Source organism: Scyliorhinus torazame, chromosome 3 (genome assembly GCF_047496885.1).
Source record: "Scyliorhinus torazame isolate Kashiwa2021f chromosome 3, sScyTor2.1, whole genome shotgun sequence".
Taxonomy (NCBI): Eukaryota; Metazoa; Chordata; class Chondrichthyes; order Carcharhiniformes; family Scyliorhinidae; genus Scyliorhinus; species Scyliorhinus torazame.
In genome coordinates, this window is record NC_092709.1 from 143,673,039 (window position 1) to 143,696,902 (window position 23,864).

Here is a 23,864-nt window from a genome sequence, read left to right on the forward strand (position 1 = left end):
GGTTTCAAAGACCACAGTGCAGGTGTCCTTTGATTGGGATAGCTCTGCTAATCCTTTGCGTCCTATGCAGTGGGGTTGGGTTTCTGAGGAGCGGCAACACCTGGTGGGCCACTGACTGAGCATGGCCACATCCATCCCCCTGATGATATTGCTGGGGTATGAAGCTTTCCAGAGAAGCGACCTGGCTGGGCTCCCCCATCACCAGAGGATCTCTAAATACTTACAGGACACAGTGAGCAGTCAGCAGTGTGAAACAGCCAGGAGCCTGTAAGTAGCACCAAATGGGTGCATTTAAATCACATACTGCAGCAATGGCGGTCTGAGCCAGGCCACCCTGATCCCGAGGGGGACAACCTGAGTGAGCAGACGTGGCACCAAGTCCTTCCCCACTACTCCCCCGGCACAGGCAGCAACCGCCCAGCACGCCCGACAAGTTTTGCTCGTTTTTGAGAGGTTTTTACTCTGTCACTCCCCCTCAGCAACCACGGAGCCCAGGCACCGCTTGTAAATACTTGCACCAATTCGCACCCGTGTGACTGCTGCCTGAGAGAGGTGGAGGGATGAAGTATGCAGTGTCCAAACTGCTAATGAGATTTAAATCCATTCAAATGGTGGTTTGTGCATAAATCCGCCCGCGCAGGGCGTCAGCAGGGGACTGGAGCATGGCGTTCGAATCGGCGCCGGGTGCAAATCGCGATTTTTCCATTTTAAAAAATAAATTTAGAGTACCCAATTTTTGTTTCCAATTAAGGGGCAATTTAGCATGACCAATTCATCTACCCTGCACATCTCTTTTTTGGGGGGTTCTGGGGGTGAGACCCACGCAGGCACAGGGAGAATGTATAAACTCCACACGGACAGTGGGCCGGGATTGAACCCGGGTCCTCGGCGCCGTGAGGCAGCAGTGCTAACCACTGCGCCGCCGTGCTGCCCCTGCAATTTTTCTCATTACACGCTATTCTCTGCCCCATCGCAATTCTCTCTGCTGGCAGGGTGACGTGGAGAATTCAGCCACTAATCGCCTCAAAACTCCTTTTTTGTTTTTATAAATTTTAGAGTACCCAATTCCTTTTTTCCAATTAAGGGGCAATTTAGCGTGGCCAATCCACCTAGCCTGCACATCATTGGGTTGTGGGGGCGAAACCCACGCAAGCACGGGGAGAATGTGCAAACTCCACACGGACAGTGACCCAGAGCCTGGGTCGAAGCTGGGACCTTGGCGCCATGAGGCAGCAGGGCTAACCCACTGCACCACCGTGCTGCCCCAAAACTCCTTTTTAAGTGACTGATATTGGACCCAATAGGGAGCTGAGCAACACAGACCTGATACTGTCCTCAACCAAAGTACTTGACCTCAACTCAGATAGAGCTGGCCCTGAGCTAGATGGTGGGAGGTATCCACTCTGGTTCCACTCTCAACCATTAAGCAGTGATCTTTTATTCTTTCATGGGATCTGGGTGTCTTTGGCAAGGCCAGCATTTTTTAACCCCCCCCCCCCCAACCCTGCTAATTTCCCTGAAACCAAGTGACTTGCCACACTATTTCAGAATGCAGTTAAGTGTCAACCACATTGCTGGATCGCATGTAGGCCAGACTGGGCCAAGATGGCAGATTTATTTCCCTAAAAGTCAGGTGGATTTTTACAACAATCGATGATAGTTGTCAGGGTCACCATTACTTGAGACTAGCTTTATATTCCAGATTTATCAAATTAATTTAAATTCCACTAGCTGCTGTGGTGGGATGTGAACCCATGCCCCTTGGCCTCTGGATTCATAGCTCAGTGACCTAATCACTATGCACCATTACCCTTTTGTCATAATATACATCAGTACATTATGGTGCAATCATATAGACACACTGATGGACATGCCGTGGGACCAACCAGCATACATAACACCGCAGCCAATCGCCAGTGAGAGCACAAGCACTATAAAGACAGGGGACAGGAGAGTTCCCGCTGATTCTAGCAGCAGCCAGCTCAGAGCACAGAGCTCACAGCCTGCCTCTCAGACATTCACCATGTGCTGAGTGCCTCACCATAGCTAGCGATAGGAAAGGGTCCAGAGTTAAGCTGGTATTGCTTATACCCACGTTTACAGTATGTTAGAATAGTTGACCAGTTAATAAAATAGCATTACACCACTTCCAGCATTGTTGGCTTGTTTGTAAACCAGAACACCCAACACAACACCTTTGATTCCAGCTGGGGAGCACTTGGTGTGTTGATGGCAGATGACGCCAGAGTTAAATTTAGCTGTAAACCTCAATGTTATAGCTAGTTAGGCCAATGACATCAGTGGAACGAAAAATCAGATAGTGTATATGCCGAGCAGCCGATTGGCCTACCACCAGTTTCTGCCCTGTAATGAAAACGAGAATTCCCGCCATTGAGGAGCTGGGACCGATGCACTGAGACATTCCAACAGATTCCGTTTGCTGGGATCAGAAACACTGGTGTTGTTGTGAAGGGAGCATTCAGTTATTGGGAGCCGGAAGAATATAAAAGTCACTTACTGTGGTATTCTTTATAAATGTGATTGATATGCGCATATTAATCTTGTGATTTGTTGGAAAGTGGCAAAAATTGATACATCACCTTTCACTCCATTAATGTTAATTAAGGGCAGCATAGTCAGCAGTCACTTAAACATTTATCTGAAAGAAGTGAATAACTTGTGCAAAAGCTCAGTGAAGAAAGCACTGTAAGTCAGTTTTAGCTTCCAGGAGCATTGCAGATTCAGTTTGAGTTAATGGATCCCAGCTAGGCCAGCAGATAAGGTGTTAAATCCAGTGACACATGTCTCTGGATTAAGAGCAGAATAAATCAAATGGAGTTCCTGTGCACTATCCAGCAACTCCTGGTGCAAAAGGTAGTGGAGTGGTTATCAGCTGAGGGGGGATTGGGATTCATGAAGTTTTCCACAGTCAAACATTGTCCTCACATTTACTGCATGAGTCTGTTGGTTCGGCGGAGGGAAGAAGATTTAGAATAAAGAAATCTCTGCATAGTTCAGTGATACCTTGGAAGCTCATTGTTCTGACTATATTTTAAGCACTTTCTATTTTGTCCAATTCCTGCATTATGTTTACTGGGTTAGATTATAAATACTTTTTTTTATCTTCCCAGGATGTTCTCTGTGCCATGAACAGATCCTATGGTCTCCCAGTAAGGGATCCAATGCTTTCTTCATCTAAGTTGATGGGCACTGAATGTTTGGGCAACACCTTTGGGTATGTAAGATTTATGCTTATTGCTGCAACAGATTTTGTCATATGGCTTCTCGTGCAATTGCAAAAGAGGTTTTCCCAAATGGAAGAATTGTGCACACCAGAGGGTTAGTCAGTACCTGCTGTCAGTCCTCCAATTCGTCCTAGAAGCTACATCTGTGTCCTATAAACACAACTGCGTTACACCACAGAAAGTACTAAATGTGTCTGCAGTTGTATTGTGCTATATTAAGGTTAGAGCAACAAATGATTCGCTTGCATGTAAAGTACCTGCACTATATTCTGCCTGTGCAGCGAAAATTACAATAGTATCCAGATTAATCCACTGCTGATTCTTCACAGAGATTCAAAGTGGCTGACCCAGGACTAATTAAAGCTAATTTTTCTTCCAGTTGCGCATATCTGTGCTCACTTTTGTGGTGTGGTTAGCTCTTGCTCTGGCATTCCTCTCTCGTGCACTAAAAGGAGATGCACTGATTGTTAAAATCCACCTAATCTGCTGGATTTGCAGCTGAATGGCCGCCTGCTCCACACTGACATTGTTATTCCCGATAGTGCGCCATGAGAGGAGATTCCTCAGCCTCCACTTGGGGCCCCCCTACTCAGTGCTGTTCAGGTTAGGGGTGAATGGTGCAGAACTCAAACCTAGCTTCAGGGGCTGATTTAGCACAGTGGGTTAAACAGCTGACTTGCAATGCAGAACAATGCCAGCAGCGCGGGTTCAATTCCTGTACCAGCCTCCTCGAACAGGCACCAGAATGTGGCGACTAGGGGATTTTCACAGTAACTTCATTGATGCCTACTTGTGACAATAAGCGATTATTATATTCTAATTATTTAGGAAACTGACGCTTGCCTCCACAAATAGTGATCGTTCCTCATTATCTGTGGACCTGAAGTTTTCGTTCATTCACCAGTATTAGTGAGCAGGTCTGGACACAAAGTAGGTTAGATATTAATACTCACATCAACTTTATTGTTCAAGGGGGGCTCGGCGACGCAGTGGTTAGCACTGCTGCCTCACGACGCCGAGGATCCAGGTTCGATCCTGTCCCCGGGTCACTGTCCGTTTGGAGTTTGCACATTTTCCCCGTGACTGGTGGGTTTTACCCCCACACCCAAAGATGTGCAGGTAGGTGGATTAGCCACACTAAATTGCCCCTTATTTGGAAAAAAAATGAATTGGGTACTTTAAGTTTTAAAACAAAAAAACATTATTGTTCAAGTCACCAAACTGAAGTATATCCAGAAGACAATATGGGGTGCGATCTGATTGAAAAGTTTCTAAGTGTCATTTGTGGCGGGTTTCACTGGGAATTTCCCCCGGCTCTGTCGGTGAGTTCCCCTCCACTATCTAATCACACAGTCACTTTATTGGACCCTAGGGAGTTTCTCCGCAGTCAAGTCCATACTCTAATTATTTTCATCACTGGGGAGCTGAACTTGCTAGCCAGAGCGGCTCCTCCAAGGGTGGCCCAATCGCTAACTGAGCTTGCGGGTCACCCGCACCCCCCACCCATGGACAATGTTACAACCCCCCCCCCCACACACACACACATGGGCATTACCCCACAACCTCCCGCAGGAGCACATTCAGCTGTGGGATCACTGAGGGCCCCCCTTTTTTTTTAGACCTCCCCACGCCCACTTTCAGCCCCCCCTTCCAGGACACCTACCCAACCAACCTTCCGGAGACCCCTTCATACATTCATTCACCCCTACCCTTCGTACCCCTCCCCCCTCAACACTCCTTTCCTGGGCATGCCCCTCCCTCAGGCCCTGACCCTTGGCAGTGGCACCCTGGCCATGCTCTTGCCAGCCTGGCAATGCCGGTGTGCAGTGTCAAGGTGCCATCCTGGCAATGCCAGCCTGGCAGTGCCAACATGCCCGAGTGCCAGAGGGAGATCCAGGGTGCCACTCTGACCTGTCCCTGGCCATCCAGGGATATCCAGTGGCCTGGGAGAACTCCCAGGTGCCTTGACACGGTACTGATTGGTGTCTACATGACCACTTGCTGGGGAGCCGGTTAGATCACCAAAGGCCTTCCCGTTAATGGGATGGAGATTGGCCTTAATTGGTGATTATTGGATTCTCGCCACTCCGCGGCGGGATCCGGATCTCACCAACGGGAGCAGGCCAGTTACATAGAAAACCGATCAGTTCCCGGGGCGGTAGCAATTTCAGACTCTACCGCAATTTCAGAATCTACCGCAATCTAACCGGATCGCTCAGAATCGGATCCGGCACAAAGCGACCGGTAGATCGCGCCCATAATGTAGTGATGCACACTCCTAATCATTTAATAACTTATTTGCGCCATTGAATTTTATTCTTCCAAAATAAATTGTGCACTTTCTACTTTGTTTCATGTTTTCTGGCGAATTAGGGCTCATAATTGTGACCCCTGTCTTCAGCTTGTAATCACAAAGCACTTTTAACATAGATAAGCACCCCAAGGTGCTTTGCAGAAACGATTAACAAACAAAATTGGACATTGAGCTGCATAAGGGAAATCTTTGGACAAGGGCAGATCAAAGAGGTAGGTTTTAAGGAGTGTCTTAAAGAACTAAAGTGACGGAGGGATTTAGGATGGGAGTTCTGAAGTTTACGACTTAGGCAACTGGAGGCATGACCATCAATGATGGAGCGATTAAAATTGGGGATGCTCACGATGTCAGGATTGGAGGAGTGCAGAGATCTCAGTGGGTGGTGTGGCTGGAGGAGGTTACGGTACTCGCTTTGCTTATGATGTCCCACCTTTGTTTGTTTCACACTGTGAAATGCCAAATCCACTCAGCTAAAATCTAACATTGGTTCACATCGCGTACTTCTTCTGTCCTTTAGAACTTCAGTTCTGTTATTTCCTGCATTTCTGTATTTCTGCCTCTGAGATATATTTTGGATTTTGTGAGTCTTCCAAAGATGGAGGGAGAAAACTCTTGGAAAAATATTTCTTCAGTCTGGTAAAGCATAATGGAAGGTATTCTGATTAAGTTGACAAACAGGTCAAGCATCCGTTTGTGATGCGCGCCAAACTGTTTCAAGAAACACTTAATGGTTATGTTTTCCTGTGTACATTCTTTATGTATTGAAGGCTGGTGCTGTGTTTCGGAAATGAAATCCAACTATCCTATCCTGTTTCACTTCCTCATGCCAGTATTTTAACCAGATCTGATATATTTTGAACACCGTTTCCGAAAGATGCTGTCTTAATGAAAAAGTCTTTTAACTATTTATTTTGATGTGGGTGGGGGTTGTTACGAAACCCTGGGTTAGTGCGCCGTCAATTCCAGTCCCACTTGACCCAGAGTCACAATACAAAACAATTAACCAATAATTCTTAGATAAATACGCCAAGTCCCTGGCTGCCCAGTAGTTACAGTCATCAGGTTTGTAAATGTAAACATAAACACAATTACTGTTTACTTATAACAAGGAGTATAATGAAATTTGCAGCAAATATAACTGGTTAACTAACTCCTAACTCCCCACTTGAACTTGCCCCCACCTTCTACACACACACACAAGACAGACCAGCACAGAGGGGAAGAAAGGGGTAAAAAATCATGTAAAAGGAAAATAAAGAGTCTTTGTTTCATATGGTGGTTTCCAGCACTTCTTCAAACTTTGCTTTCAGTTCGTAGTTTTATTGTAAGATCATTTAGGTTGCTTTAGTTTCAGAAATAGAGCACGTACAGCCTTTCTGGACAGAGAGGTGGTTCCTGTCTTTGTCTGCAGCCTGTAATGGTTTTCCTATAGATACATTAATTCAGGTTCTCTGCAGCCTCAGGAATGCAGCCTTGGAGAGAAACATGGAGGGAAGAGAATAGGACCTTGTTCCAGGAGTCAATCTGAAACTCCTTGGGGCTCTGAAAATCATGCCAAAGGTATTGAACCCAATCATTACCTGTTACTGATCAGAGTACGGCCTTTTGGGCCAATTCGTTGGCCACTAGTTAATCAATCAAACCCAGTCCCACCACATCTCTCTCTTTGGTGCCGACAAGTCTGAAACTCCTGTTTAAACCAGCAGAGACTAGCAGAGTGTTCTCTCCTGTAACTTCTGAATTACTCATTCTCTCTGCTGCTTGGCTTAAAGTACATGTCCATTAATCATCCAGGGATAAAAAATAATAACAGCAAAATAAAAGAAAGGAGGAATAAGGGATTAAACAGGAAGAACCCTTACCAGGTAAATGACATTGTTAATATGATGGCTGTCATAAATCAAGTTTCGGGGCGGCATGTGGCGCAGTGGATAGCACTAGGACTGCGGCGCTGAGGACCCGGGTTCGAATCCTGGGCCTGGGTCGCTGTCCGTGTAGACTTTGCACATTCTCCCATATCTGCGTGGGTTTCAGCCCCACAACCCAAAGATGTGCAGGTTAGGTGGATTGGCCATGCTAAATTGCCCCTTAATTGGGGGAAAAAAAAAATTGGGTACTCTAAATTTTGTTTTTTTTAAAGTCAAGTTTCAATTTGTGAAATTGACTTCATGTGGCGAACAAATTGCAATTGTTCAGGTATCATTTTGCTTCTGTCCTGTACTTTTCCAAATTAAAAGTTAACTACTATGTGCACTAAATGTAGAAATGTTGCTGCCATTGTTCCAAGGTGCTGCACTGCATTGAATCGGTGTAACACTGTGTGCTGTTTCTCTTCAACTTGTATCTTCCTGTTGTGAAGGCCAAGCTATGGTTCCATGGGGGCCAGCATCCCTCTGTGTCCGGACAGCATTTCCCACCTGTGAGCCGGCACCTGCAGGCTGGTGGCCTTCACATGGCTCGAGTGTGGTTGTAGAATATTAGAAAAAACTTTGCCACATAAAGCCAGCCCTCTTTTAACATTAGAAAGTGTTAACTTGTGCCTCTCACTGTCACAATCAAAGCCACTAGCTTTTATTAGATCTTCTGGTTTGATCCCTGCAGCCAGATAATATATGAATAATTTTAATGAAGTGGCCCAAAGTGATTTGGTTTACCTCACAGTCTGCAAAGCTTTTCTGCATCCACTTTGCAGGGGATGCATTCCATTTACCTAGAGCTCGGTGCAGGGTTCCTCTCCGCTCCATCGCTCCCACTTTGATGTGACTTGGATTAAAGAATGTATTCTGCTGAAACAGCGCCACAGATCCTTTATATCCTTTTGGGCACTGTCCCTTCACAAAGTACCGCTGCAGGAGCCATCCCAAGGGGGTGAATAAACAGGGCAAACTGATTTAATACAGTGCTAAAATGTGTATTGTCTGGTTCACAGTGTACCATCGGCATCTGGTTCAAGAATACAAGTGTCCAGACCACAACGTTCTGACTGCAGCCGGCAACTCGTGAGGGCAGCATCACAAGACTGGTACGCAAAAACAGCAACAGACGTTGCAAGGTTTTTAAGTCTGGCACCCTGTCGCGATTCCCATTGTGCCTACTTTCCATTTCTTTTATTTCCAATTTTCTCACCTCCTCTTTCCTCACTCTCTCCTGAAGCCATTCATTCGTCATTAATGCATAGTGGGGCATAAGGCGGCACCGTGATTAGCACTGCTGTCTCACGGCGGCGAGGACCCGGGTTCGATCCCGGCCCTGGGTCACAGTCCCTTTGGAGTTTGCACATTCCCCCGTGTCTGTGTGAGTCTCACCCCCACAACCCAAAAGATATGCAGGGTAGGTGGATTGGCCACGTTACGTTGCCCATCAATAGGGGAAAAAAAATTAGGGTAGTTTAAATTAAAAAGAAAAAGGCATTCCACTTGTCAATCAGTTCCTCACCCAAGTAACCAATATTCATGCCCGAGTCCAGGGAATGAGTATTGGATGTTAAAGTGAGTATTGGCTGTTACAGTGAGTATTGGCTGTTACAGTGAGTATTGGCTGTTACAGAGAGTATTATCTAGTTACAGTGAGTATTAGCTGTTACAGTGAGTATTGGCTGTTACAGTGAGTATTGGCTGTTACAGTGAGTATTGGCTGTTACAGTGACAATTGACTGTTACAGTGAGTATTGGCTGTTACAGAGAGTATTATCTAGTTACAGTGAGTATTAGCTGTTACAGTGAGTATTGGCTGTTACAGTGAGTATTGGCTGTTACAGTGAGTATTGGCTGTTACAGTGACAATTGACTGTTACAGTGAGTATTGGCTGTTACAGAGAGTATTATCTAGTTACAGTGAGTATTAGCTGTTACAGTGAGTATTGGCTGTTACAGTGAGTATTGGCTGTTACAGTGAGTATTGGCTGTTACAGTGAGTATTGGCTGTTACAGTGAGTATTGGCTGTTACAGAGAGTATTGGCTGGTACAGTGAGTATTATCTAGTTACAGTGAGTATTGGCTATTACAGTGAGTATTAGCTGTTACAGTGAGTATTGGCTGTTACAGTGAGTATTGGCTATTATAGTGAGTATTGGCTATTACAGTGAGTATTGGCTGTTACAGTGAGTATTGGCTGTTACAGTGAGTATTGGCTATTACAGTGAGTATTGGCTGTTACAGTGAGTATTGGCTGTTACAGTGAGTATTGGCTGTTACAGTGAGTATTGGCTGTTACAGTGAGTATTGGCTGTTACAGTGAGTATTGGCTATTACAGTGAGTATTGGCTGTTACAGTGAGTATTGGCTGTTACAGTGAGTATTGGCTGTTACAGTGAGTATTGGCTGTTACAGTGAGTATTGGCTGTTACAGTGAGTATTGGCTGTTACAGTGAGTATTAGCTGTTACAGTGAGTATTAGCTGTTACAGTGAGTATTAGCTGTTACAGTGAGTATTGGCTATTACAGTGAGTATTGGCTATTACAGTGAGTATTGGTTGTTACAGTGAGTATTGGCTGTTACAGTGAGTATTGGCTATTACAGTGAGTATTGGCTGTTACAGTGAGTATTGGCTCTTACAGTGAGTATTGGCTCTTACAGTGAGTATTGGCTGTTACAGTGAGTATTGGCTATTATAGTGAGTATTGGCTGTTACAGAGAGTATTGGCTGGTACAGTGAGTATTATCTAGTTACAGTGAGTATTGGCTATTACAGTGAGTATTGGCTGTTACAGTGAGTATTGGCTGTTACAGTGAGTATTAGCTGTTACAGTGAGTATTAGCTGTTACAGTGAGTATTAGCTGTTACAGTGAGTATTGGCTGTTACTGTGAGTATTGGCTGTTACAATGAGTATTGGCTGTTACAATGAGTATTGGCTGTTACAGAGAGTATTGGCTGTTACAGATAGTATTGGCTGTTACAGAGAGTATTGGCTGTTACAGAGAGTATTGGCTGTTACAGAGAGTATTGGCTGTTACAGAGAGTATTGGCTGTTACAGAGAGTATTGGCTGTTACAGAGAGTATTGGCTGTTACAGAGAGTATTGGCTGTTACAGAGAGTATTGGCTGTTACAGAGAGTATTGGCTGTTACAGAGAGTATTGGCTGTTACAGTGAGTATTGGCTGTTACAGTGACAATTGGCTGTTACAGTGAGTATTGGCTGTTACAGAGAGTATTATCTAGTTACAGTGAGTATTGACTGTTACAGTGAGTATTGACTGTTACAGTGAGTATTGGCTGTTACAGTGAGTATTGGCTAATATAGTGAGTGTTGGCTATTATAGTGAGTATTATCCGGTTACAGTGAGTATTGGCTGTTACAGAGAGTATTGGCCGGTACAGTGAATATTATCTAGTTACAGTTAGTATTGGCTGTTACAGTGAGTATTGGTTGTTACAGTGAGTATTGGCTGTTACAGTGAGTATTGGCTGTTAGTGAGTATTGGCTGTTACAGTGAGTATTGGCTGTTACAGTGAGTATTGGCTGTTACAATGAGTATTGGCTGTTACAGTGAGTATTATCTAGTTACAGTGAGTGTTGGCTGTTACAGTGAGTATTGGCTGTTACAGTGAGTATTGGCTGTTACAGTGAGTATTCGCTGTTACAATGGGTATTGGCTGTTACAGTGAGTATTGGCTGTTACAGTGAGGTTTATCTAGTTACAGTGTGTATTGGCTGTTACAGTGTGTATTGGCTGTTACAGTGAGTATTGGCTGTTACAGTGGGTATTATCTAGTTACAGTGAGTATTGGCTGTTACAGTGAGGTTTATCTAGTTACAGTGTGTATTGGCTGTTAGTGTGTATTGGTTGTTACAGTGAGGTTTATCTAGTTACAGTGTGTATTGGCTGTTAGTGTGTATTGGCTGTTACAGTGAGTATTGGCTATTACAGTGAGTATTGGCTGTTACAGTGAGTATTATCTAGTTACAGTGAGTATTATATAGTTACAGTGAGTATTGGCTGTTACAGTGAGTATTGGCTGTTACAGTGAGTATTGGCTGTTACAGTGAGTATTGGCTATTACAAGGGTAATGGCTATTACAGTGATAACTGGCTGTTACAGTGAGAATTGGTTGTTACACTGAATATTGGCTGTTACAGTAAATATTGGCTGTTACAGTAAATATTGGCTGTTACAGTAAATATTGGCTGTTACGGTAAATATTGGCTGTTACGGTAAATATTGGTTGTTACGGTAAATATTGGTTGTTACGGTAAATATTGGTTGTTACGGTGAATATTCGCTGTTACGGTAAACATTGGCTATTATAGTGAGTATTGGCTATTATAGTGAGTATTGGCTATTCCAGTGAGTATTGGCTTTTGCAGTGAGTATTGGCTGTTAGAATGAGTGTTGGCTGTTACAGTGAGTATTGGCTGTTACAGTGAGTATTGGCTGTTACAGTGAGTATTGGCTGTTACAGTGAGTATTGGCTGCTCAATGAGTATTGGCTATTATAGTGAGTATTGGCTATTATAGTGAGTATTGGCTATTATAGTGAGTATTGGCCATTATAGTGAGTATTGGCTATTACAGTGAGTATTGGCTATTACAGTGAGTATTGGCTGTTATAGTGAGTATTGGCTGTTACAGTGAGTATTGGCTGTTACAGTGCGTATTGGCTGTTACAGTGAGTATTGGCTGTTACAGTGAGTATTGGCTGTTACAGTGAATAATTGGCTGTTCCAGTGAGTATTGGCTGTTACAGTGAGTATTGGCTGTTACAGTGAGTATTGGCTGTTACAGTGAGTATTGGCTGTTACAGTGAATACTGGCTATTACAAGGGTAATGGCTATTACAGTGAGTATTGGCTATTACAGTGAATAATTGGCTGTTCCAGTCAGTATTGTCTGCTCCTGTTTTCAATCGTGCATTTGTAAGAAAATGTCACTGACATTAAAAGCGAAGTTTGAGCTCAGACTGGTTTCCTCTTGGCTAATCCAATTGTAAGGATTGATTGTAGCGTCCCTCATGCCACGCTGTCTGAAATCAGTTCACCGAATGCTGTCCAGACATTTAACGGTGGGGCTAATTGAAACAAAATACACTCAAATTATTTGTGTACTCCAGCATTTGTGGAAAGTCAAACTGAGTTAAAGTCACAGGTCAGTGACCTTCTAGTGAGGGGTGTGGTGGGGTGGGTGTGTGTGTGGGTGGGGAGGGGGGGGTGTTTAATACTGAAAGCCTCACAATGACATGGACAGGACTGGGGATGTGCATAGGATTGAAGTAATCATTTTGGGAGAAAAAGTGAGAAGTGGAGAGTATAAACAAAATGAAACGGTCCTGACAAGTGTTGGAGGAGGGTAGAGAATTGAGAGTGTGAATACATACTTCCTTGAAGGTGATGCATCAAATGGTGAAAATCATAAAAAGGATATTCATGATTTCAAAATACTAGCCTGGAATATAAGAGCAAAGAGAGAAAGAGGTTACAAAAATTCAATCCCTGCACCACCGACGAACAGTGGCAGCCATGTGTACCATCTACAAGGTGCACTGCAGGAACTCACCTAGGCTCCTTAGACAGCACTTTCCAAACCCACGGCCACTACCATCTAGGAGGACAAGAGCAGCAGATACCTGTGAATCCCACCACCTGGAGGTTCCCTCCAAGTCATTCACCACCCTGACTTGGAAATATATCATCGTTCCTTCACTGTCGCTGGGCCAAAATCCTGGTACTCCCTCCCTAACAGCACAGTGGTGTTCCTACACCACATGGGACTGCAGCAGTTCAAGAAGACAGCTCACCACCACATTCTCGAGGGTAATTAGGAATGGGCAATAAATGCTGGCCTAGCCAGCGAAACCCACATCCTGTAAAAATGAATAAAAAATAAAAATTCCATGCTGCGGAGAATATTGAAAGGGTTATGTAGCTACAGAAAGTGTACAGCGTAGATTTCCTCAGAGATGAGAAACTGCTGTGGGGAGGAGAGCTGGGACTATTTCCACTGGAGCAGAGGTTAAGAGGAGAATTAAAATTAAGATTACCGTTTGGTTCAGTGAACAGTGAAAGACTGTTTCCTCTACTTGGAGGGGAATCCGTGACTTGAACATTCATTTAATAGTTGTCATGCGACTGTGAGGAGTGAAGTTAGGAGAAATTGTTGGAGCGTGGAATAATTGAGGCAGAAAGGGCAGAGTTGACAAAGATTGAAGATTCAAGGCTCTGGCTAAGGAGCAAAGCTTGAGATTACTTTTCGATTCCTCTGGCAAAGAGCCAGCAGAGATGTGGTGGATGAAAAGACTCCTTCCTATTCTGATGCAATGGCCTCCAGTCCCTGTTAATCTTAGCCAGAATAGCATGAGGCGCTGCCCTGATTTTGAGGGGTTACCAGGTCAGGTTTACCAGTGATGTCTGCCATGGGTGAATAGTCTGTTGCACTCAAGGTCAGGTGTCACACAGGAAGATGCCGTTTGATTGAAGTACCAAAATGCTGAGAGCTTGGACAGTTTTCTCCTTGATTTGTGTCAGGGTACGAGAAAACAAGAGTGGAACCTTAGGGCTGTAGTTGAATGAAACAAATGACTTGTATGAAGTGCAATAATCTTCTTGTCATTTATTATCACCTGCTTTCCACCTATTATGGACCTGCCCTTTTGTTCTTCCACACCACCCCCTCCCCACTTTCCTCTTCTCCTGGCTCTGTACTCTGTTACATCTCAAACTTTTCTAACAAAAGGCCATCAACTTGAAACTTCAGACCTGCTTCTTCTCTCTTCACAAAAGCAGCCTAACCTGCTCAGTATTTCCAGCATTTCCTGTTTTTATTTACAATAAAATCTGGCCTTGCAGAATTGGTGACTCTTCAATAACTTGTTTTTTTCATTTGTAGGACTTTTACCAATGAAGGAAAAGACGGCAGGAACAAGCCGACAGGAACACCGCTTCCAATCAGCTATGAGAATGTGCCCGACCACCTGGCAGGAAACAAATCGTCCAATCGAAATGAGAAACAGAAACCGCTTGAAGGCTATAGGCGCAGAAGCACTACCAGCAATGTCCAGCTGCCCAGCATTGGCCCACACACCCATCGCAGCGCATCCGAGAACGCAGCACCAGCAAAAGCTGCTTCAGAACAATACGGCAAGTCCAATCCAAGTGTTCAAGAAAGTTTCAGCAGCAAACCTACAGCAGGAGGACAGGAGTCACTTGTAAACTACCTCGCAGAAGGAATTGGTGCCGAAGCAACATTGAAGAAGAAGGCAACCCCTCCAGAGAGGCCTCCAGCTCCGAAACTGAAATGGGTCAATTCAATTAATGGCGACTCGGCAAATTGGAGCCCATTTCACAACATGACTGACTTAAACCTCAATCAACCTGAAAGGGAACAGAACCATATTATAGCAAGCAGCTGGCAGTCTGAGATGCCACCTGTATGGCCCCCTTCGCCTCAGAGCAGTGTGCACGTCACCTCTTCGCCATTGCACCTGGAATCATCATCATCTTGTCTAGAGGAGGACGAAGTGTTCATCCAAGACCTGGATCAGCAGCTGGCCATCAGTAGTTACCAGCCACCTCCATTTCCACCTCCACCTCCACTGGATACCAGACCCATTCCAAGGATCACAGACCTGGATTTCCCACCACCGCCACCTCCAATTAGTTTTAAGGATGAGCGAGCAGAGGAATCATTTATCAGGAATCCTGAGGAAGGTTTGGCCAGGTAACTAACTACACGTTGAACTCCAATAGCAAGTCACAACTCTCAATGATGGACATCATGCAGATCAATACTTTTCTAAAAAAAAATGATCGACAGCTGACGTGTTTTTATAAAACTCTGGGTGGGATTTTCTGTCAGGGTCCAGACATTAGATCCATTTGGGCATCCTGAGCTTGCCCTGTGTCAGCATACCCTCCAGTCCAACCTTCTAGAATCGGGCTTCCTCACTTCATATATCTACACTCACTGTCCCTAAGTGGGTTCCTGAGATTGGAGGCCCAGTGAAAGGGAACCCAGGGTTGTCAGCCTGGCAGAGGTGGGCACTACTGCAGCAGGCGGGCGAGTGCAAAGGCATCTCAATATGGAAGCCCATCCTCAGGACTATCCATGGGTAGGGTTGTGGCAGCCCCATCATTAGAATATGGAGACTTCAATTCCCTTAGCCCTCGATTTAGCTGGCAGCTTCCGCACCCACGGTGCAAAACGGTCCCTACGTGAGGCCTTGTTGGACTAATTGGCTGCGCACCTGCATGGAGCAGGTAGCCACCCAGTTTCGAGTCCGCCCCTGGAGAAGTGTTGAGGAGGCACCCAATGTGCCTGGCCCTCCCCTCCACTGCCCTTCCACCTGACTCCAACCCCGTTCCCACAGGGCTGGGAAAATCAGGTTTACTGTTTCCCTTTCAAGAATCCTCTTAACACACATTTCTATTTATTATTGAATTATTTCAGATGTTATTTTGGTCAGTTGGTTGGTTGATTGAAAAGAGCGTAAAATGGTCACAGTGCTATAATTGATGGGTTGTGGGTGTGGTGTCTCCTTCCAATGAGATTTTGGGAGTGTGGGGCGGAAGGCTGGTGGAGCGGTAAGGCCATGAAAAGATTTAAACATTTTTAAGAAATACATTTAAAGTACCCAATTCTTTATTTCCAATTAAGGAGCAATTTAGCGTGGAGAATCCAACTAGCCTGCACAGCTTTGAATATAGAAAATAGAATAGAATATAGAACATTATAGCGCAGTGCAGGCCATTCGGCCCTCGATGTTGCACCGACCTGTGAAACCAATCTAAAGCCCATCTGCACTATTCCATTACCATCCATATGTTTATCCAATGACCATTTGAATGCCCTTAGTGTTGACGAGTCCACTACTGTTGCAGGCAGGGCATTCCACTCCCTTACTACTCTCTGAGTAAAGAACCTACCTCTGACATCTGTCCTATATCTAGCTCCCCTCAATTTAAAGCTATGACCCCTTGTGCTAGCCATCACCATCCGAGGAAAAAGGCTCTCACTGTACACCACATCTAATCATCTGATCATCTTGTATTAAGTCACCTCTTAACATTCTTCTCTCTAACGAAAACAACCTCAAGTCCCTCAGCCTTTCCTCATAAGATCTTCCCTCCATACCAGGCAACATTCTGGCAAATCTCCTCTGCATCCTTTCCAATGCTTCCACATCCTTCCAATAATGCGGCGACCAGAACTGCACGCAATGCTCCAAATGCGGCCGCACCAGAGTTTTGTACAGCTGCAACATGACCTCATGGCTCTGAAACTCAATCCCTCTACCAATAAAAGCTAACACACCATACGCCTTCTTAACAACCCTATCAACCTGGGTGGCAACTTTCAGGGATCTAGGTACATGGACACCGAGATCTCTCTGCTCATCCATACTACCAAGAATCTTACCATTAGTCCAGTATTCTCTATTCCTGTTACTCCTTCCAAATTGAATCACCTCACACTTTTCTGCATTAAACTGCATTTGCCACTTCTCAGCCCAGCTCTGCAGCTCATCTATGACCCTCTGTAACCTGCAACATCCTTCCGCATTGTCCACACCTCCACCGACTTTAGTGTCATCTACAAATTTACTCACCCATCCTTCTACGCCCTCCTCCAGGTCATTTATAAAACTGACAGCAGTGGCCCCAAAACAGATCCTTGTGGTACACCACTAGTAACTGAACTCTAGGCTGAACATTTCCCATCAACCGCCACCCTCTGTCTTCTTACAGCTAGTCAATTTCTGATCCAAACCGCTAAATCACCCTGAATCCCATGCCTCCGTATTTTCTGCAGTAGCCTACCGTGGGGAACCTTATCAAACGCTTTACTGAAATCCATATACACCACATCAACTGCTTTACACTCGTCCACCTGTTTGGTCACCTTCTCAAAGAACTCAATAAGGTTTGTGAGGCACGTCCTACCCTTCACAAAACCGTGTTGACTATCCCTAATCAAATTATTCCTTTCTAGATGATTATAAATCCTATCTCTTATAATCCTTTCCAAGACGTTGCCCACAACAGAAGTAAGGCTCACTAGTCTATAGTTACCAGGGTTGTCCCTCCTCCCCTTCTTGAACAAGGGGACAACATTTGCTATCCTCCAGTCTTCTGGCACTATTCCTGTAGACCAATGACGACATATAGATCAAAGCCAAAGACTCTGCAATCTCCTCCCTAGCTTCCCAGAGAATCCTAGGATAAATCCCATCCGGCCCAGGGGACTTATCTATTTTCACACTTTCCAGAATTGCTAACACCTCCTCCTTATGAATCTCAATCCCGTCTAGTCTAGTAGCTTGTATCTCAGTATTCTCCTCAACAACATTGTCTTTTTCCTGTGTGAATACTGACGAAAAATATTAATTTAGCGCCTCTCCTATCTCCTCGGACTCCACGCACAACTTCCCACTACTGTCCTTGACTGACCTACTCTCACCCTAGTCATTCTTTTATTTCTGACATACCTATAGAAAGCTTTAGGGTTTTCTTTGATCCTACCTGCCAAGGACTTCTCATGTCCCCTCCTGGCTCTTCTTGGCTCTCTCTTTAGGTCCTTCCTGGCTAACCTGTAACTCTCAAGCACCCTAACTGAACCTTCACGTCTCATCTTTACATAAGCCTCCTTCTTCCTCTTGACAAGTGATTCAAGTACTTTCGTAAACCACGGTTCTCTCGCTCGACCACTTCCTCCCTGCCTGACAGGTACATACTTATCTAGGACACGCTGTAGCTGTTCCTTGAACAAGCTCCACGTTTCAATTGTGCCCATCTCCTGCAGTATCCTTCCCCATCCAATGCATCCTAAGTCTTGCCTAATCGCATCATAATTGCCATTCCCTCAGCTATCACTCTTGCCCGCAATACGGTATATACCTATCCCTTTCCATCGCTAAAATAAACGTAACCGAATTGTGGTCACTATCACCAAAGTGCTTACCTACCTCCAAATCTAACACCTGGCCTGGTTCATTACCCAGTCCCAAATCCAATGTGGCCTTGCCTCTTGTTGGCCTACCTACATACTGTGTCAGGATACCCTCCTGCATACATTGGACAAAAACTGACCCATCTAAAGTACTCGAACTATAGCATTTACAGTCAATATTTGGAAAGTTAAAGTCCCCCACAACAACTACCCTGTTACTTTTGCTCCTATCCAGAATCATCTTTACAATCCTTTCCTCTACATCTCTGGAACTTTTCAGAGGCCTATAGAAAACTCCCAACAGGGTGACCTCTCCTTTCCTGTTTCTAACCTCAGCCCATACTACCTCAGTAGATGAATCCTCATCAAACGCCCTTTCTGCCACCGTAATACTGTCCTTGACTAACAATGCCACACTTCCCCCTCTTTTACCACCTTCCCTGAGCTTACTGAAACATCTAAACCCCGGAACCTGCAACAGCCATTCCTGTCCCTGCTCCATCCATGTCTCTGAAATGGCCACAACATCGAAGTCCCGGGTACCAACCCATGCTGCAAGTTCCCCCACCTTATTCCGGATGCTCCTGGCGTTGAAATAGACACACTTCAAACTACCTTACTGCCTGTCGGTACACTCCTGCGACCTTGAAACCTTACTCATGACCTCACTACTCTCAACCTCCTGTACACTGGAGCTACAATTCAGGTTCCCATCCCCCTGATTAATTAGATTAAACCCTCCCGAAAGAGCATTAGCAAATTTCCCCCCCAGGATATTGGTACCCCTCTGGTTCAGGTGTAGACCATCCCATTTGTCGAGGTCCCACCTACCCCAGAATGAGCCCCAATTATCCAGGTATCTGAATCCCTCCCTCCTGCACCATCCCTGTAGCCACGTGTTCAACTGTTCTCTCTCCCTATTCCTCGTCTCGCTAGCACATGGCATGGGTAACAACCCAGAGATAATAACTCTGTTTGTTCGAGCTCTAAGATTCCACCCTAGCTCCCTGAATACCTGCCTTACATCCTCATCCCTTTTCTTACCTATGTCGTTGGTGCCTATGTGGACCACGACTTGGGGCTGTTCCCCCTTAAGGATCCCGAAAACTGGAGGATAGCAAATGTTGTCCCCTTGTTGAAGAAGGGGAGTAGAAACAACCCCGGTAATTTTAGACCAGTGAGCCTTACTTCTGTTGTGGGCAAAAGCTTGGAAAGGTTTATAAGAGATATAGTTGATGTGGTGTATATGGATTTCAGTAAAGCGTTTGATAAGGTTCCCCACGGTAGGCTACTGCAGAAAATACGGAGGCATGGGATTCAGGGTGATTTAGCAGTTTGGAAAAGAAATTGGCTAGCTGGAAGAAGACAAAGGGTGGTGGTTGATGGGAAATGTTCAGACTGGAGTCCAGTTACTAGTGGTGTACCACAAGGATCTGTTTTGGGGCCACTGCTGTTTGTCATTTTTATAAATGACCTGGAGGAGGGCGTAGAAGGATGGGTGAGTAAATTTGCAGATGACACTAAAGTCGGTGGAGTTGTGGACAGTGCGGAAGGATGTTACAAGTTACAGAAGGACATAGATAAGCTGCAGCGCTGGGCTGAGAGGTGGCAAATGGAGTTTAATGCAGAAAAGTGTGAGGTGATTCATTTTGGAAGGAATAACAGGAAGACAGAGTACTGGGCCAATGGTAAGATTCTTGGCAGTGTGGGTGAGCAGAGCGATCTCGGTGTCCATGTACATAGATCCCTGAAAGTTGCCACCCAGGTTGAGTGGGTTGTTAAGAAGGCATAAGGTGTGTTAGCTTTTATTGGTAGAGGGATTGAGTTTCGGAGCCATGATGCCATGTTGCAGCTGTACAAAACTCTGGTGCGGCCGCATTTGGAGTATTGCGTGCAATTCTGGTCGCCGCATTATAGGAAGGATGTGGAAGCATTGGAAAGGGTGCATGGGAGATTTACCAGAATGTTGCCTGGTATGGAGGGAAGCTCTTATGAGGAAAGGCTGAGGGACTTGAGGCTGTTTTTGTTAGAGAGAAGAAGGTTAACAGGTGACTTAATTGAGGCATACAAGATGATCAGAGGATTGGATAGGGCTCTCATCACAGTGAGAGCCTTCTTCCTCGGATGGTGATGTCTAGCACGAGGGGACATAGCTTTAAGTTGAGGGGAGATAGATATAAGACAGATGTCAGAGGTAGGTTCTTTACTCAGAGAGTAGTAAGGGCATGGAATGCCCTGCCTGCAACAGTAGTGGACTCGCCAACACTAAGGGCATTCAAATGGTCATTGGATAGACATATGGATGATAAGGGAATAGTGTAGATGGGCTTGAGAGTGGTTTCACAGGTCGGCGCAACATTGAGGGCCGAAGGGCCTGTACTGCGCTGTAATGTTCTATTTATTTAGTCCCTAACACATTCTGAGATGTCCAAAAGTGCTTCACAGCAATTTTGGAAAAACCTGTTAAATGTCGCTGTTGTTCATTTGATAAGTTCAGCAGTCAATCTGCATACAACACGCTCCCTCAACCATTAAATAAATGACCTGTCAATCTGTTTTGTGGTGTAGGTTGAGATACATAGTGGCCTGGTCACCAGAAAAACTCTCCTAGCATTCTTTTAAAAGTGCCATGGGATCTTTTACATCCAACTGAAGGGGCATTTGAAACTTTAGTTTCATATCTGACCAGAAAGACAACGGGCGGATTCTCAGTCCCGGTGGACCCGTTTTCTGGCACAGCGCTCAACCGCCGGCAGCAGGATCCTCTGTCCGGCAGCCGGCCAATGGGGGCTTCCCATTGTGGCCACCCCCATGCCGTCGGGAAATCCGCGGGTGTGAGTGCACTGCTGTCGGAGAATCCCGCCGACGGAGAATCTTGCCCAGCGTCTTCAAAATTGCAGCACTCCCTCAGTGCTGCACGGAGTGCTCTATTACATATAGAAGATGTTCCCATGTAAATGAAGAGGGAAGACTCTAGGATGGCTCCTAAGATGAGAGTGCGGAGCTGGGAAGGCAAGCCATTGCTGTCGACAGGCTGACTACAATCAATGATTAAAAGTGCTGCCAAACTAGGGCAGCCCCAGTGAGGCATTGGAGGAGAATGGTGTGGTCAAGAGATGCGATAATACACCCTGATTACAGTCAGAAGGCCATCCATGACTGTGTTGAGGGCTGCCTTGTGATGTGAGAGAGGAAGAACCCTCACCATAGCGATTGACCAGGAAGCTGTGGCAGAGATATGCCTGGACCTGGGACATGGGAGCAGATTCAAGGAAGTGGAGAGAAGGGGCAAGTGGGGGATGGGGCAACAATTGAAGGGACTGACAGCTTGTTTTTTTTGGGGGGGGAAAGAGAAGATTCTGGTGCTTTTGGAAGAGTGGGGTAACAGTATCTGAAGACAGTGTTAACTAGCTTGGGGGGGGGGCATAAACAAAATTGGTGTGTTCAGGAGTTTGGTGCAATGGAGGGAGGTGAGACATTTTTACACCTGGACTTCTGGACCACTAATTTATCACGAGTAAAGCCAAGTACCATTTATGCCCAGTTATTCTGCATATATCAGACATTCATACCTGATCATATCGACTATATGCTGCTGCTGGTTGTAGCTACTCCTCCTAGCTGGAAGCAACACTTGTATGCCTTGCACCAGCCTCACATGTACACCATAATTCATCTGCAACCACTCTGTGATGTCTGTCATACAGCGATGCCTAGATCAACCCCTCTTTCTGCTGCCCTGCACTTTGCCCTCGAGAAGAGATCTCTGTAGCTTTTCAGTATCTAAAGTCAGACATTTGGACAGATTGTGGCTATCTCGCTGTCATTCAGTATCTCGACACTCGTCCATAAATGAAAGATACTTCAGGGAGATATTGTAAAGATTTGTAAGAGACAAAATCTTCAGGAAAATAGGAGAACAAATTGGAAGTTGAGAAAGGGGAATCCACAATTTGAGTTCAGGATCTGAGTTTCAGATTTTCAACATGTCTCTTTCTGCCCCTCACAAATAATTTCACTTCTTTCAGCCAAACGAGCTGAACTCCACATTTAGGTCATACATCCTTTGATGGAACTGTATACATAGAATCCTGTTTGAAACCCAAATAAGGAAGTTTTCCCTCCGATAATTGGTCCTCCAAGTCTGTGCCACAGTCCGAAAGAAAGCTCACGTATTCTGAATGGAATGAATGACATTGCTGCAGCTCAACACACACTCAAATCTCCAAAGAGTGGAGCTTCAGCAACACCTGGTGGTCAATGGAGGAATTGCAGTCAGTTTTACAAGTTTGGGAAGAAGTCTTACAACACCAGGTTAAAGTCCAACAGGTTTGTTTCAAATCACTAGCTTGCGGAGCATTACTCCTTCCTCAGGTGAATGAAGAGGTATGTTCCAGAAACATACATATATAGACAAAGTCAAAGATGCAAGACAATGCTTTGAATGCAAGCATTTGCAGGTAATTAAGTCTTTACAGACCCAGAGATAGGGGTAACCCCAGGTTAAAGGATTGTGAATTGTCTCAAACCAGGACAGTTGGTAGGATTTTGCAAGCCTAGACCAGATGGTGGGGGATGAATGTAATGCGACATGAATCCAAGGTCCCAGTTGAGGCCGTACTCATGTGTGCGGAACTTGGCTATATGTTCCTGCTCGGCGATTCTGCGTTGTCGCGGGTCCTGAAGGCCGCCTTGGAGAACGCTTACCCGGAGATCAGAGGCTGAATGCTCTTGACTGCTGAAGTGTTCCCCGACTGGAAGGGAACATTCCTGCCTGGCGATTGTCGCGCGATGTCCGTTTGTCCGTTGTCGAAGCGTCTGCATGGTCTCGCCAATGTACCACACTTCGGGACATCCTTTCCTGCAGCGTATGAGGTAGACAACGTTGGCCGAGTCGCACGAGTATGGACCGCGTACCTGGTGGGTGGTGTTCTCACGTGTAATGGTGGTATCCATGTCGATGATCTGGCACGTCTTGCAGAGATTGCCATGGCAGGGTTGTGTGGTGTCGGGTCACTGTTCTGAAGGCTGAGTAGTTTGCTGCAAACAATAGTTTGTTTGAGGTTGCGCGGTTGTTTGAAGGCAAACAGTGAGAGTGTGGGGATGACCTTGGCAAGTTGTTCATCTTCATCGATGACGTGTTGAAGGCTGCAAAGAAGATTTTGTAGTTTCTCCGCTCCGGGGAAGTACTGGGCGACGAAGGGAACTCTGTCGGTTGTGTCCCGTGTTTGTCTTCTGAGGAAGTGGGTGCGGTTTTTTGCTGTGGAGCATTGGAACTGTCGATTGATGAGTCGAGCGCCATATCCCGTTCGTACGAGGGAATCTTTCAGCGTCTGTAGATGTCTGTTACGTTCCATGTCGTCTGAGCAGATCCTTTGTATACAGAGGGCTTGTCCATAGGGAATGGCTTCTTTAATGTGTT

General features: G+C 45.4%; 1 protein-coding gene across 5 annotated transcripts in view; it reads left to right on the plus strand.

Annotated features, from left to right (window-relative positions):
* Positions 1 to 23,864, plus strand: part of shroom3 (shroom family member 3) — a 646,833-nt gene that overhangs the window by 609,447 nt on the left and 13,522 nt on the right. For all 5 annotated transcript variants that reach the window (XM_072496330.1, XM_072496332.1, XM_072496331.1 and 2 more), the window contains 3 exons: positions 3,132 to 3,235; positions 8,489 to 8,581; positions 14,384 to 15,214. In XM_072496330.1, coding sequence (XP_072352431.1) covers positions 3,132 to 3,235; positions 8,489 to 8,581; positions 14,384 to 15,214 — 1,028 coding nt within the window. The remainder of the gene's footprint in view (positions 1 to 3,131; positions 3,236 to 8,488; positions 8,582 to 14,383; positions 15,215 to 23,864) is intronic.